The 14,375-nt window shown below is 37.0% G+C and overlaps 1 protein-coding gene across 1 annotated transcript in view; it reads left to right on the top strand.

Moving 5' to 3' along the window:
* Nucleotides 1–14,375, top strand: part of LOC132152998 (interleukin-1 receptor accessory protein-like 1-A) — a 114,489-nt gene that overhangs the window by 15,473 nt on the left and 84,641 nt on the right. Inside the window, exon 2 of the mRNA XM_059562066.1 lies at nt 3,718–3,815. Within this exon, the coding sequence (XP_059418049.1) occupies nt 3,731–3,815 (85 nt within the window). The 5' untranslated portion in view covers nt 3,718–3,730. The remainder of the gene's footprint in view (nt 1–3,717; nt 3,816–14,375) is intronic.

The following is a 14,375-nucleotide window of genomic DNA, read 5'->3' as shown; positions in this document are numbered from 1 at the left end:
GCTAAATGTTTGTTAAAAATGGTGGAAACTGTTACAGCAATTAAAATATACCATTTGCCTTAATGCATTATTTACCTGAAATCTTGATGTTGCTTGTTAATCATCTATGTCTAAAAGCAAAATAATGTTTTTTAAAACGAAGCATGAACACATGTTAGACTGCACCCCATCAAACCTAGAAAAAAACACAGTAAACCACCCCTTTTGAATGTTTCAGTCAAATTTGGGTTTAATAGACTATAGACGCCTGCACATAGCATTCAGATGTCTAGTTGGCCTATGACTCTTATCATTTGTTCTTACACTTTAAAGATAGATGAATACACTAAATCGTTACTGCATATCTTTTTTTTTTTACCTCTTTGTTAATGAGTTTGTAAATTATTTCTCTTAAAATATTACACACCCAGAGTTCTTTTAATAATCGTGCATGTCCTACATTACTCAAACATTTGAGCTTTAGAAACACCCTTGAAAGAAGAAAGAACAGAGAAATAAGTGTGTGCATACTCTGTTATGGAAATGATTTGGATTCTCGCTGAAAACAGGCTTCTATAACCTCTGAGATTGGAGAATTGTGTGGACGTTGTGCACAGACAGCAAACAAAGATTCAAATAGATTTCAAATATGAACACAGAACTCAGGTGATTGAGTGGCTTCGTGGGAAGGCATAGAAATCAGATCAAATATGAAAAAGTCATACTTTAATATGATTTGACCAAGAAAGAAATGCTTAAAGATTGTATCTCTCTTAGCGTTGCATCACACATATACATATGTATGGAGGACGTAAAAAACTGAAATGTCTGAATTGCAGAGAAATTAAATTTTGCAGACACATTTTTGCTAGAATTTTGTATATAGAGGGAGTATACTGATTTTATTATCATTATTATTATTTAGTCTCCCTCAGAGTTCCAGTATAATTGTAATTTTATGTATTTTTTTAAATGTTACATAAGTGTTTGTTTACCACAAAGTAGGCTATATTTTGTTCATCCCATTAAAAATAACTTTCAAACTGGATTATTTTAGAGCTTTAAAGTGCTGGAAATAGTTGTGTGAAATGCTTGAAAGTCATTTAAAAGTGCTTGAATTTCTCTCTCAAAAGGTTGTACAAACCCTGAAATGAATGATATAATGCATTCGACTATTTCTACCACAAAACCATGGTTACAGTTAGTGTTACCACTTCTGGTTTCCTGACGTATGTTAGTGCTGTTTATAACGGAGATTTCTGTGCAGAATCTTAATGATTCTCTTTAGATCTCACAGCAACCTTATAATTGTGCAGCGAATCCAAATACTTCTCACTGGATCTTGCAGCACTGTTGCATCTGTGCAGTAACAGTGTCGCAAAATCAACTTTGGCTCCAAGCTATTCTGAGCTCGGAGAAGTTTTTTGTGTCGCGTTGCGAGCTGATAACCGTTCCGCGCCGTGCAGCAGAAACGTAGCGTGGTTTATTTTCACTTTTGTTTCATTTGCCATTTTAATTTTCTCAAATGCAACAGAAATGGCAGAGCTCATGAGTTGGGCAATGCGGTGGTCACAACAGTGCGACCGCTTATAAAAATTTGTCGCAGTCTGGAGCCCTGTAAAACAAAGTTAGCAATTTTAGCAATGTAACAACACTAGTCAGTATGAAGAACTACAGTAGATTTTTATGTTTCTGCTCCTTAAATGTTTGTACTAGCACTACTTTAAAGAAGAAAATCGAATTTGTATAATTTTCACAACTAATTTCACAGTGAGGAAAAATAGTCATTAATTAGTTGTGTCATTTGTCAATATAAACAGCTCGATTTGTTTGTTTAGTAAATACATTATGTGGGGTGGAGGTTGTTAAGGTATTCTGAGTGATTTTAGTGTTAATACTAATATTAATCAATTCAATCATATTATTAAAGTTTGCTGTGTAGCAGCTAAAGTATTCAGAGTGTTGCTGTGTTGCGTCTGCAGCAGTGCAGCGATCGTTTACGTACCGAGTAGCGGACTGCAAACACGTCCTGTGTGAAAGCACAATGAGTATGAGTCCGTGCTGCTTCTGCACCACATACGTAACGCACACGGACTGCATATGCACTGCAGACGGAGTATGTGTGAAACAGTTCTTGTCGAGGTTTCCATTGGGAAGCTTCTTTAAAAAAAAATTCCCTGAAGCAATCCCGGCGGCATCTTAGCTGCATCCATGTTAGCACGTCATGTTTGATGTGGTAATTTCACAGTAGGCATACACAGGTTTAAAGACTCTTTCTCGCCCCCTACAGATTCGGCTAGGCATACATCCGCACTAAAATATCAAGGTGAAAGTCATCATAGCTCGCGTAGTATAGACCCAGCTCCCAACCCAACTTTGAGAATAGATTAACAGCGATATTTTTTTTGTCGCCCGATAAGAGTCTCACGTTAACACAGCACGTAAACGGCGATAACGGACCACCACTAATATATACATATCTATGGTTTCAGCCACTTATGTTTACATATGTTAGTTAGCATGCTAGCAGCTTTCTACACTCACCCAGTACGTTCAAAACTGAGGCAATTTCACCCCAGCGCTTCTGTTGTCCTTACACCTGAATGTTCTTCATTTTACAGAAAGTTGTGTTATTGCAAAACTTTCACAAGCAGTTTCCTACAGTCTTCACTATACAACAGACCTGTACAGCAGCTTGTTTTGCGTTCACACATTGGCTATTCTTAAAGTAAAGTGCCGTGATCATTATTTCTAATCCTAAATATCAAAAATGTTTGATATGATCAGGGCGGCCCCAGTTTGTGTGCGAGCAGATCGGGAGGTGCAAGATTCGATCTGGAAATGTCTCACATTACCTGATAATCTGTGCGAACATTGGAACCGACCGAGGTCCTCAGCAAGATTTTTGTTTTTCGGGAGGGGAAAATCTGGGTTAAATTGCCCTAAAACTCCTGTAGTCTGAGCCTGACTTAAGGGACGCTGTTAGGTACAAGATGAAGCTGAATATGTTACTACTTATACCTGGTGAGATTGCAGAAAATAAACACAAAGCAACAAATGTTTAAATTTATTGGTAACAAATAACCATTCTTCCACCAAGTATTGTTTAGTAGAATGCACACAGACACAGCGGCACATTAATACAGATGTAATCACAGGTGTTTATGTGTGTTTATAGAGTATTTTACAACATCTCCAATGCAGCTCAGCCAATCATACTTCATCAAGGATCGGAACTATCCATTTAATTTTAAAAACTATCATGATAACCGGATGCTAAGGTATAGTGTTTTTGCTTGTGGCTCTGCTGTTCTGGGTGGGTGCTAAGCATTGTTTGCTTGTCCAAGAAAAAATAGCCCTGCAATTTTCTATAGTATTGTTTAATGTCTATGGGTTTTTTCACCGGTTTTATCTCCCAAAAATTGTCCAGACATTTAAAAAAAATTATAATAAATCAGAATGGTAATGTAAAAATAATGAATTTTTCAAATAGATTTCTCAAACATGCAATCCTATTGTTCCAAAAAAATAGTCCTGCCCCAAATTCACACCACTAGTCAGAAGTTAATGTCACCGTGTTTACCTGCTTCAGGAAGTCTACCGGGTTTTAACATTGACAAAATTACACACTTCACCTTTAAATCTTATGCTTGGCAGAAAAACAAATGCTGGACATAGGTAGCTTGTGGTTGTATGTTGCCTGTATGACGCAAGTTTTTTTTTCTGTGTCTCTGTCAGGCTGGAGAGGAAGATGACAGCTCTCAACCCAGTGCTGTTCCTGCTCTGCGGTGTCTCCATGTCTATGACTCTGAAGGTGGTGTCAAAGAGAGGCTCAGGTATTTCTCTCTCTCTTTTTCTCTCTTTCTCTCTCTCTCCCTCTGTCTCTCTCTTTCTAAGTGCATGCTGGGAGTGAGTGGGTGGAGTTGGCGTGTGTGTGTTGGAGTGAGTTTCACGGTGCGAGTAAGTTTTCTATATTTTTTCCTATATTTTGTGGCTTTGTTGTTAAGTAAAAAAAGTCTGATTAATTTCCGGGAACCGGTTCTTTTCGGACAGATCGGCTCATTAAACTGGTTCAAAAAGCTGATTCATCGGTTCCTGATGTCATCAAGCAATTATGTCTCTACGCATTTCTTTTCTGACAACTCACATTCAAATAAGTAATTTGTGTCAACACATATGAAACATAAAAAATAAAGTTATTTGTGTGAAAGCATATTGCTGAATATTACCATTTATAAAAGGTTAGTTCCATTCCTCAATTCTGATTGGTCAACAGCTGTGGTTTATTCAGGATACAGCATGGTTCTGTTTATCGCTTAGCAATACCCTTAGCAACATAAGCAATAAATGTTATAGCATCAAAAATTATTCTTTTAATATTTATTTTAGCAGAATTAACTAGTGACCCCAGCTGGTGTTATGTCGCATCTTTCATCTTTAATTTTGAAACCCAACCCTTCCCCCTTCTAATAAACACTTCTTATGGGGAGATGTGTTGTTGATGTGTGTGTGCGCATCTGTGTGGAAGCCTACAGTTTCCGAACTGAGGAGGGAATCATTACTATATTTATTAGTTTTCTGTTTCAGGTATGATTCTGTATGTCCATCATTTCATACTATAATGACGCTTGCAAACTCGCGTTGTGCCGGGAATCAGTCTGTTTTAAAACTAAAAGATGGAAAACAGATGTTTTCTCATTCTGAGAGATAAGCAGATGTATTTGTTTGAGAAAATATGATATATATATATGGTGTTACATTACATTACATTACCATTTATTCACTTAGCTGACGCTTTTATCCAAAGCGACTTACAATTGCCACATATGTCAGAGGGCGCACACCGCTGGAGCAACTAGGGGTTAAGTGTCTTGCTCAGGGACACATTGGTGTCTCACAGTGGATTCGAACCCGGGTCTCTCACACCGAAGACATGTGTCTTATCCACTGCGCTAGCACCACCCCAAAAAAATAAATGTTAAAAAAAATAAATGACACAGCATATGATGAGAGCTCCTATTCTCTGTTTTTATTTGAGCTCCATTAGATGAGGCATGTTTGGAACATTCTCTTGCCGTTTGCTGTTGCTGCCAGGAACTGTTTTTGAAAAAAAGTAACATTTCAATACATAAATTTTTGGTTTTGATATTTTATATTGTGTGCTAACCATTTTATAAAAGTGTAAAAAGCTGTATTGTGAATAAATCACGGTTAAAGGGGTTGCAGACACTCCGCTTCATGTCATACCTAACAACTCCCTTTAGCCGTGATTTATTCATGATACAGCCAGGGCAGCGTTATCCTAATGGCCAACATGGGCTGCAGCCCAGGGCCCCGAACACTAGGGGGCCCCCGAGAAAATTCTCTTTTGCATCTTAAATAGGGTTGCCTGCCAAATGTTCCATATAATATGGAATCGTCCCATATTAAAGGCATCAGAGAAGCGTTCCGTATGAAAGCTATACAGAACGCAGTTCATGCCATATTTGCTGGCATACCAACTAGACCATTCAAATAACAAATTAATTATTATTTTTACAAATCATTGTTTGAATTGTGAACCTAGCCGCTACAGGAGGCTAAGACCATTCAGAATCCTCTGCCGCCTGGTCGCTCCTGTTTCACAGCGAGTGGGATTTCTGCAAATCAAATGAATGCAGAGATGTGATGTGATGTGATTGATTGTAAGCACAACATCCAGCAGGGCTCGCAAAATGTCTAAATCCCTGGTAGCATTTCGGGCAGGTACTCTTGAGATTTTGGTAGCCCAAAAATTAATTTTACTAGCCTAAATAATAAAGACCTTTTTTATTTATATAGAAAATCAGATAGAAGTGTAAATGTGAATCAAAAATATGTTTACTACACAAATATTTACAAATATGAAGCAAGGAACTGTATTTAACTATTTATAGGGTGTCTGCACAATAAGTAAAGTAAAATGAACACTGTATGAGTGGTGTTGGACAATGTCTATGGTAACATACAGTAGTGAGACATAAAATTACATGATTTACAGTTCAGATACAGGATTTCACAAAAACAAAAATCTTATACATCAGCATTTCAGCATTTAGACCATTTTTATGAAAAGGGATAAATCAAGCATATAAATTATGTCAATTTAAAACATATAAATATTACTGTCTTAATTATTTAGATTTTTAGAAGGCACATTAACTTCTTTCTCATTTACAACTCTGTGTGTTTGCTGCATAAAAACATGAGTTGATATTTGCATTGATCTGACAATAAACAGCAAGAAAGGCTTGTTGGAAATGCAAATTCACTTTAGGAGCGCTAAAATATTGCCATTTCCCCGGTAACGGCTGTACATAAAGCAGCTCCACGCTCATAGGTGAAATGAAATAAAAATGCCAATGACACGTTTCTGAGGAGAGACGGTTCCCTTCAGATACATTCATTTAAAGACATCCGTGCCGTGTTTTGAATTGAAACGTGCCACACTCATATTTATTCAATGACATCATTGTCATTTGAAGTTTAATCCAGCCATATCGCGACTCTTGTCTTTCCACTGTACTGTAAGACCTCTTGAAATTATAATTAAGACATTTCTTATACTATTTAACATATTTAAATATTTTCATGGCCTTAAGTTTGATACTACTCACTTTAGGAGTTTTAAGGACCCGCGGAAATCTGCATTAGCCCGTTGGGCAGAGTAGAAAACATATAATCTACCTGAGGGAAGACGTCTTTCACTATTGTAAGTTAAGTGAATGTTGTTAAATAGAGAAACAAAATTATAATTTTTAAAAAATGTCACTTCTAGTGTATTAGCTATTAAACTTGGACCTCATTATTGAAAGCCAAATTCAAGCACCAAAAGCAGCCCGCACTCTATATGTTCTCTTTCATTAAAAAAAAAAACACACCTTTTCATGCATTTATTTATTTATTTAATTTTATTTAATAGGGACATGTGTGAACAATAAACCTGTACCACACTACAACATTTATAGCCAAGGCTAATTTGCAATGTCCGTCCCTAGAAGGGCTTTTCACATACATACAAAAAGTACAAAAAAAAATTCATTTACATTTACAATAACATTGCTTAATTCTGACATTACATAAAGAATGTGCAGTTGAGCGCAGACTAAAAATGATTGCACACTTGATCTCGTTTTAAAATACACTTTAGTTCACTTTTAAAAGCCCCCAGATCTAAGTCCTGTTTCAGCTCGGTAGACAAGGAGTTCCAGAGTTTAGCACCCTGGACAGTAAAGGCCGACTGACCGAAGGTCTTTTTTCTAACAGGCACCTTCACATTTCCATCAGCAGCTCCTCGTGTGATGGAGCCCACTGATCGAAGTGGGACAATGAGTCGTCTAAGAACATCAGGGGCTTGATTGTGCAGACATTTATACATTAATTTCAAGTTACAAAATTTAATAAAATTTTCAAAATTTAAAAAGTTTAACCTCTGCAATACTCCACAATGGTGTGTTCTGACAGATGTTTTATCTAATATTTTTAGTGCTCTGTTATAAATCAGTCTTAAAGGCCTGATTGTTGTAGCTGTTGCCTGTGACCAGGAGGTTATACAATAACTAAGGTGGGAGAAAATCATTGCATGCATAAATGTATTTGCCGCATGAAATGGTAAACGTCCCGTATGATTCTAAAACTGTGCAAGTTTGCCCTGGCTGTTCTGGTGATCTTTTTAACATGACTTCCAAATGATAAATGGGAGTCCAGGATTAGACCCAAATATTTTACTTCTTTAACCTGGGCAATATTTTGACCATTAATTGTCAGATGCAGTTCTTCCAAGGGGTGTAATCTGGAAGCAAAACAAACTGACACAGTCTTACTCAGATTTAGGGTTAGTCCTGAGTTTTGAAACCATACTGACATAGAGTTGATGTGTTGCTGCAACTGCGCAGTAATGGCCTCAACACTTTTGCCACTCACATAAACGACTGTATCGTCTGCATACATTTGGAAACCTGCACCCGGACAGATGTTTGGTAAATCATTTATGTACAATGTGAAAAGCAGAGGCCCAAGAATTGATCCCTGGGGGACACCTGTTTTCAGTGTTGTGAAGGATGACTTTTCATTGTTAATTATTACACATTGTTGTCTATGTTTCAAATATGTCTTGAACCACTGTAAAGTTGTTTTGTCAAAGTTCAACTGGGATAATTTCTGTAAAAGTACATTATGATTAAGTGCGTCGAAGGCTTTTTTTATATCCATGAAAACTGCTCCAACTACAACCCGAATTCCGGAAAAGTTGGGACGTTTTTAAATTTTAATAAAATGAAAACTAAAGGAATTTCAAATCACATGAGCCAATATTTTATTCACAATAGAACATAGATAACGTAGCAAATGTTTAAACTGAGAAATTTTACACTTTTATCCACTTAATTAGCTCATTTAAAATTTAATGCCTGCTACAGGTCTCAAAAAAGTTGGCACGGGGGCAACAAATGGCTAAAAAAGCAAGCAGTTTTGAAAAGATTCAGCTGGGAGAACATCTAGTGATTAATTAAGTTAATTGATATCAGGTCTGTAACATGATTAGCTATAAAAGCTTTGTCTTAGAGAAGCAGAGTCTCTCAGAAGTAAAGATGGGCAGAGGCTCTCCAATCTGTGAAAGACTGCGTAAAAAAATTGTGGAAAACTTTAAAAACAATGTTCCTCAACGTCAAATTGCAAAGGCTTTGCAAATCTCATCATCTACAGTGCATAAAATCATCAAAAGATTCAGAGAAACTGGAGAAATCTCTGTGCGTAAGGGACAAGGCCGGAGACCTTTATTGGATGCCCGTGGTCTTCGGGCTCTCAGACGACACTGCATCACTCATCGGCATGATTGTGTCAATGACATTACTAAATGGGCCCAGGAATACTTTCAGAAACCACTGTCGGTAAACACAATCCGCCGTGCCATCAGCAAATGCCAACTAAAGCTCTATCATGCAAAAAGGAAGCCATATGTGAACATGGTCCAGAAGTGCCGTCGTGTCCTGTGGGCAAGGCTCATTTAACATGGACTATTTCAAAGTGGAATAGTGTTTTATGGTCAGACGAGTCCAAATTTGACATTCTTGTTGGAAATCACAGACGCCGTGTCCTCCGGGCTAAAGAGGAGGGAGACCTTCCAGCATGTTATCAGCGTTCAGTTCAAAAGCCAGCATATCTGATGGTATGGGGGTGCATAAGTGCATACGGTATGGGCAGCTTGCATGTTTTGGAAGGCTCTGTGAATGCTGAAAGGTATATAAAGGTTTTAGAGCAACATATGCTTCCCTCCAAACAATGTCTATTTCAGGGAAGGCCTTGTTTATTTCAGCAGGACAATGCAAAACCACATACTGCAGCTATAACAACAGCATGGCTTCGTCGTAGAAGAGTCCGGGTGCTAACCTGGCCTGCCTGCAGTCCAGATCTTTCACCTATAGAGAACATTTGGCGCATCATTAAACGAAAAATACGTCAAAGACGACCACGAACTCTTCAGCAGCTGGAAATCTATATAAGGCAAGAATGGGACCAAATTCCAACAGCAAAACTCCAGCAACTCATAGCCTCAATGCCCTGACGTCTTCAAACTGTTTTGAAAAGAAAAGGAGATGCTACACCATGGTAAACATGCCCCGTCCCAACTATTTTGAGACCTGTAGCAGAAATCAAAATTGAAATGAGCTCATTTTGTGCATAAAATTGTAAACTTTCTCAGTTTAAACATTTGCTATGTTATCTATGTTCTATTGTGAATAAAATATTGGCTCATGTGATTTGAAAGTCTTTTAGTTTTCATTTTATTAAAATTTAAAAAACGTCCCAACTTTTCCGGAATTCGGGTTGTATTTGGCCTTTGTCAATTGCTAGTTTAAGTTGTTCAATAAAATAGCAATTGGCCGTTTGCGTCGAGAATTGGGGCCGGAATCCAAATTGTAGAGGATGCAGTATGTTATTGTACTGTATGAAAGACATAAGCTGATTGGCTACAATTTTTTCCAGTACCTTAGAAAAAATTGGTAAAATGCTAATTGGTCTATAATTACATGCTAGATCTATAGATTTATATATAGGTATAACCCTGGATTGTTTCCAATCATTTGGAAATTCTCCATTTTTAAAAGAGAGATTTACCAATTGAGTTAAAGGTTTTACCAGTATTTCTTTATTTCTTTTTAGAAAGGAAGTGTCAATGTTGAAAAGATCTTTGGCATGACTATTTTTTACTTTTTCAATGACAGCTAGCACCTCTTGCTCAGTTGTTTTTTCAAGGAAAAATGCGTCAATTAAATTATTTGGTTGGTGATGCTCCACCCTGTTGTTCAAATCATAGCAATCCGACACTTCCTGAACCGACGAAATAAAATAATAATTAAGTTCCTGGGCGATACGCTTACTATCATTTACAAACTCATCCCCGATTTTAAGTTCACACAGGTGGGGTTGCTTTCCTTTAGGTTTCAAAATGTTGTTAATTGTTTTCCACATTACGGATGGATTTCCTCTTGCCTCGGTAATTGCTGTGATATAGAAGTTGCTTTTAGCAAGTCTCATATCCTTTATCACGCGATTGTTCTTAGGCTTTTATATAAAACCATATCAGTATTAAGCTTGCTTTTAATTGCTTGTTTTAGAATTTGGTCTCGCTGCTTCATAAGTTTTTTAATAGAGTCATTTATCCAGGTTAGGGATCTCTGTTTACCACTTTTCCTCTTTTTTAGATATTTAGACACAATTCCATCTATTTTATTCATGACTTGCCTACAACTACTGTTCACCTCATCCCACGCCATATTAGTCCAATTAATTTCTTTGAACTCATTGTCCAATTTGGGAACATCATTTTTAGGAATTATTAGTGAGTTGTAGTTAGGCTTTTTGAGTTTTACAAAGCGTTTATTAGATAATTTTCTCACCATCAGGGTCATATTATGATCTGACATTCCAGTCAAAAAGTTATAAGATTTCAGAATTCGTTCTTCTTTGTTTGTAAAAATTAAATCGATTTGCGTCTTACTGGATTTTGTAATTCTTGTAGCCCCTTTCACATGCTGCGTAAAATCAAATTTGGTCATTAACATTTTTAATTTTCTCTTTTTACTTTTGTTAAACCAGTCAATGTTAAAATCGCCCATGACAATAATTTCGGATTTATGTGATATTACTTTCAACAGTTTCTCTAATTCATTACAAAATTGCTCATCATTAGTGGATGGCGGGTTATACATCAGCAGAATAAGAAAATGCATTCTGGGAGAGAGAGAAACGTCAACACATAGGTATTCTATTTGGACATCACAGTCAATTGTTACTTCTATACATTTCAAAGAGTTGCGCACATAGATTAGCACATAGGCTACATGGTTGCAATTAAATTTCAGTTAAAATTTGTGCTTTTATTTAAAAATGCTTTATTGACTGACATTTCATAGACGGTCAGTTGTGCTTTCAAATGTTATGCTATATTGTCTGATGTAATTTCAAAGTATATCCGCCTCCTAAATTATTACACCTACAGTATGTGCAGTCACAATTCCATGACATTTTTGTATGAAGAATGAGGACTTGAAATTCTAATTGAAGAAGAGCAGGAAGAAGCCCTTTTAGTGGCGAGTGATATTTAATACATTTTATTTGCTGGGCTCTTTCTGATTTGTAAGATTATTACTCGATAATACTACTGTTTAATTTATGTAAATTATCTATATGGGATTATGACGTGCACATTGTTTATTTTTATTTCACAAGCATTTATTTCAGAATGTGTGTATCTTTATATGCTGTTTATTCATTGAATATAACATGCTAGGCTATACAAGGGGGTTTTGGGGGGGCCCCACAGCTGCGTTAGCCCAGGGCCCCGCAAAGGCTTAATGCGGCACTGGATACAGCACAGCCTCTTGTACTGTATTGCTTACATAATTCACTTAAGTTAATGGTGTTTGTGGTCAAAGTTTAATTCACAGATCCTTTATGTCAGATACGACTGAGTGACCAATATTGACTAACCTACAACTTGGATAAGATTCCCAACAGTTTCACATCTACAGCACACATTAAAGATATTGATGCACAGATGTGGATATGTTCTACATGTCTACAGTATGAAGAATGAATAAACCAGTCTTATAAACTCCTTGATTTCGCTTAAGCAACTTTAAATATAAAATGCATGCACAATAAACTATCGTAAAATTTATTTACATCACTTGACAGAAAGGTTTTTGCAGATTTTTATAAAATGTTAATTAATAACAGTCATAAAAAGAACGTATTTCCAGTACGTGCCTCAGGCTTGCACAGTATCGTCAACTCACTCATCAGAATCTTCGGTAATCCTCTGCAAACTTCACCATGGCTCAGATGGTTCTTGTTGAGTCCTCTGTAACTCTTGGCAAACTTCAACAGGTGGTAGAACCAGCCAATCTTTTTGAATTGGACTTGCTACTTTGGCTGTGTGTCTTGCATCATCAACCTAGAACTAAAATTAGACTCTTAGGGTACCGGCTCGACCGGTTACTTCCTGAGAACTCAAAAGCACGATTTGTTCAAGAAATGAACATCACTAGTTGTGGTTGCTTGTGAGGAGCATTGTCAGTCAGTGTGCACTGATCACTATGGCAGCATCTCAGCATGCAAATTTGGAAGGTTTAACGTTTTTGCAGGTTGTACTAAAGGCATGACTGGAGTAAGAGAATCATTCACAGCAATCCCACATGCCATGCTGGCAGAGCGTTGTTCAGTTGAGGACTGTGTCCTCAATGTTGCTGCTGTCATGGGTCATGATTGCATTCTATCTGCGGCTAGAATGAATAGCGCAATAGTGATGTTTCTGAACAATGTTGATAAATTAAACAAAGTCATAGAGACTAGGATTGCTGTGAATGATACTCTTACTCCAGTCATGCTTTTAGTACAACCTGCAAAAAGAGTAGCATTGTCAAGTGTACCACCTTTTATTAAGGATGAGGTGATTAAGAGAGAAATGTCGAGAGTTTGTGTAAAAAAGTAAGAAAATTTAACTCGGGTGTAAATTGCCCAAAATTGAAACATTTTGTATAATTTAAGAGGCAGGTGCATATATTTCAAAATAATCAAAATGAAGAGCTAAACTTATCCATGAAGTTTAGGATTGAGGATTTTGATTATGTAATTTTTGCTACCTCAGAGTCAATGAAATGTTTCAGTTGTGGAGAGGAGGGTCACCTGATGCGTGTGTGCCCTGAGAAGAGTGCAGATCAGAATCGCAATGCAGGCGAAGTGCTTAGCAATAGAGATCAAGCACAAACGAGTGACAAAGTATTTTGTGTTGATAAAGATGGACCTGTTGATTGTGGAAGTAATAAAAATGAGAGTGTGGCCACAAATGAAAGGATGCATGAAGTGGGTGTTTCTGAGGTTAGTGAGCAGGCCATATTGGAAGATGCTTTGGATGTTGACATGTCAGAAGATTGAAGTTTATTTAAAATATCTATATTGATAAGGAAAACTAAAGGCAAAGAAAAAGGAAGAAGGGCTAGCAGAAAAGATTCTGGAATAGTTGCTGGTGATGCAATGGAGTTGGTCTCGGAGTTAAGTAATGTTGAGGAGTCGGCTGTGAACATTGATTGTGAGTTGTCAGACTCCATGAGCTCAGCTTCACAGAAGCGATCTGTCCGCAGTGCTTACATATTGGACAAAATTAAAAAGTTTCTTCAAACAATGAAAGGCATGAAGGGTGTGATTTTAGAGGATTACTTCCCAGATCATGAGTTGTTTATAAATTCAACCAGGGCTTTAATGAGAGGAGCTGCAGCCTTCACTGGACAAGACGTTTTTAGGCTGAAGAAAATTGTCCAAAAGTGACAGCTAAATTTACTGAACGATGAATTTGAATCAGTTTAGCTTCTTTTCTCTTTTTTTGAAGTGTTTGTTTTTAGTGTGCTTTATTTACCCTTTTATGAGTAGGATAAAGTTGGGCACACTTCATTTAAATGGTGCACGGGACAGACAGAAAAGATCAATGCTTTATGATTTGACTAAACAAAAAGAAAGTGTTATGTAATGCTGGTACAGCAAAATCATGCTGATGATTTCAATGAGAATGACTGGTTAATGGAATAGGATGGGTTAGCTGTTTTAAGCCACAAAAATCACTGCAGTGCTCCTGTTCTTGGTCCTGAAAGAGTTTTTTGTTGTTGTTGTTGTTGTTGTTTTGGATAAACTAAGCTATATTCTATCAAATTGTAAAGAGGAGGAATTCATGTTCATTGGAGGGGATTTTAATTGTACAGCAAATGAGACAATGGATAGGAACCACAAAGAGCCACATCTAGCTTCTCAATATGCTTTAAGAAAACTCATAGCAGAACATGATTTGTGTGATATATGGAGGACTTCATATAAAGAACAAAGGC

The sequence above is a fragment of the Carassius carassius genome, chromosome 11 (assembly GCF_963082965.1).
Source record: "Carassius carassius chromosome 11, fCarCar2.1, whole genome shotgun sequence".
NCBI classification, from domain to species: Eukaryota; Metazoa; Chordata; class Actinopteri; order Cypriniformes; family Cyprinidae; genus Carassius; species Carassius carassius.
Note: the sequence above shows the minus strand (reverse complement) of the source record. Positions and strands in the feature narration are given on the sequence as shown.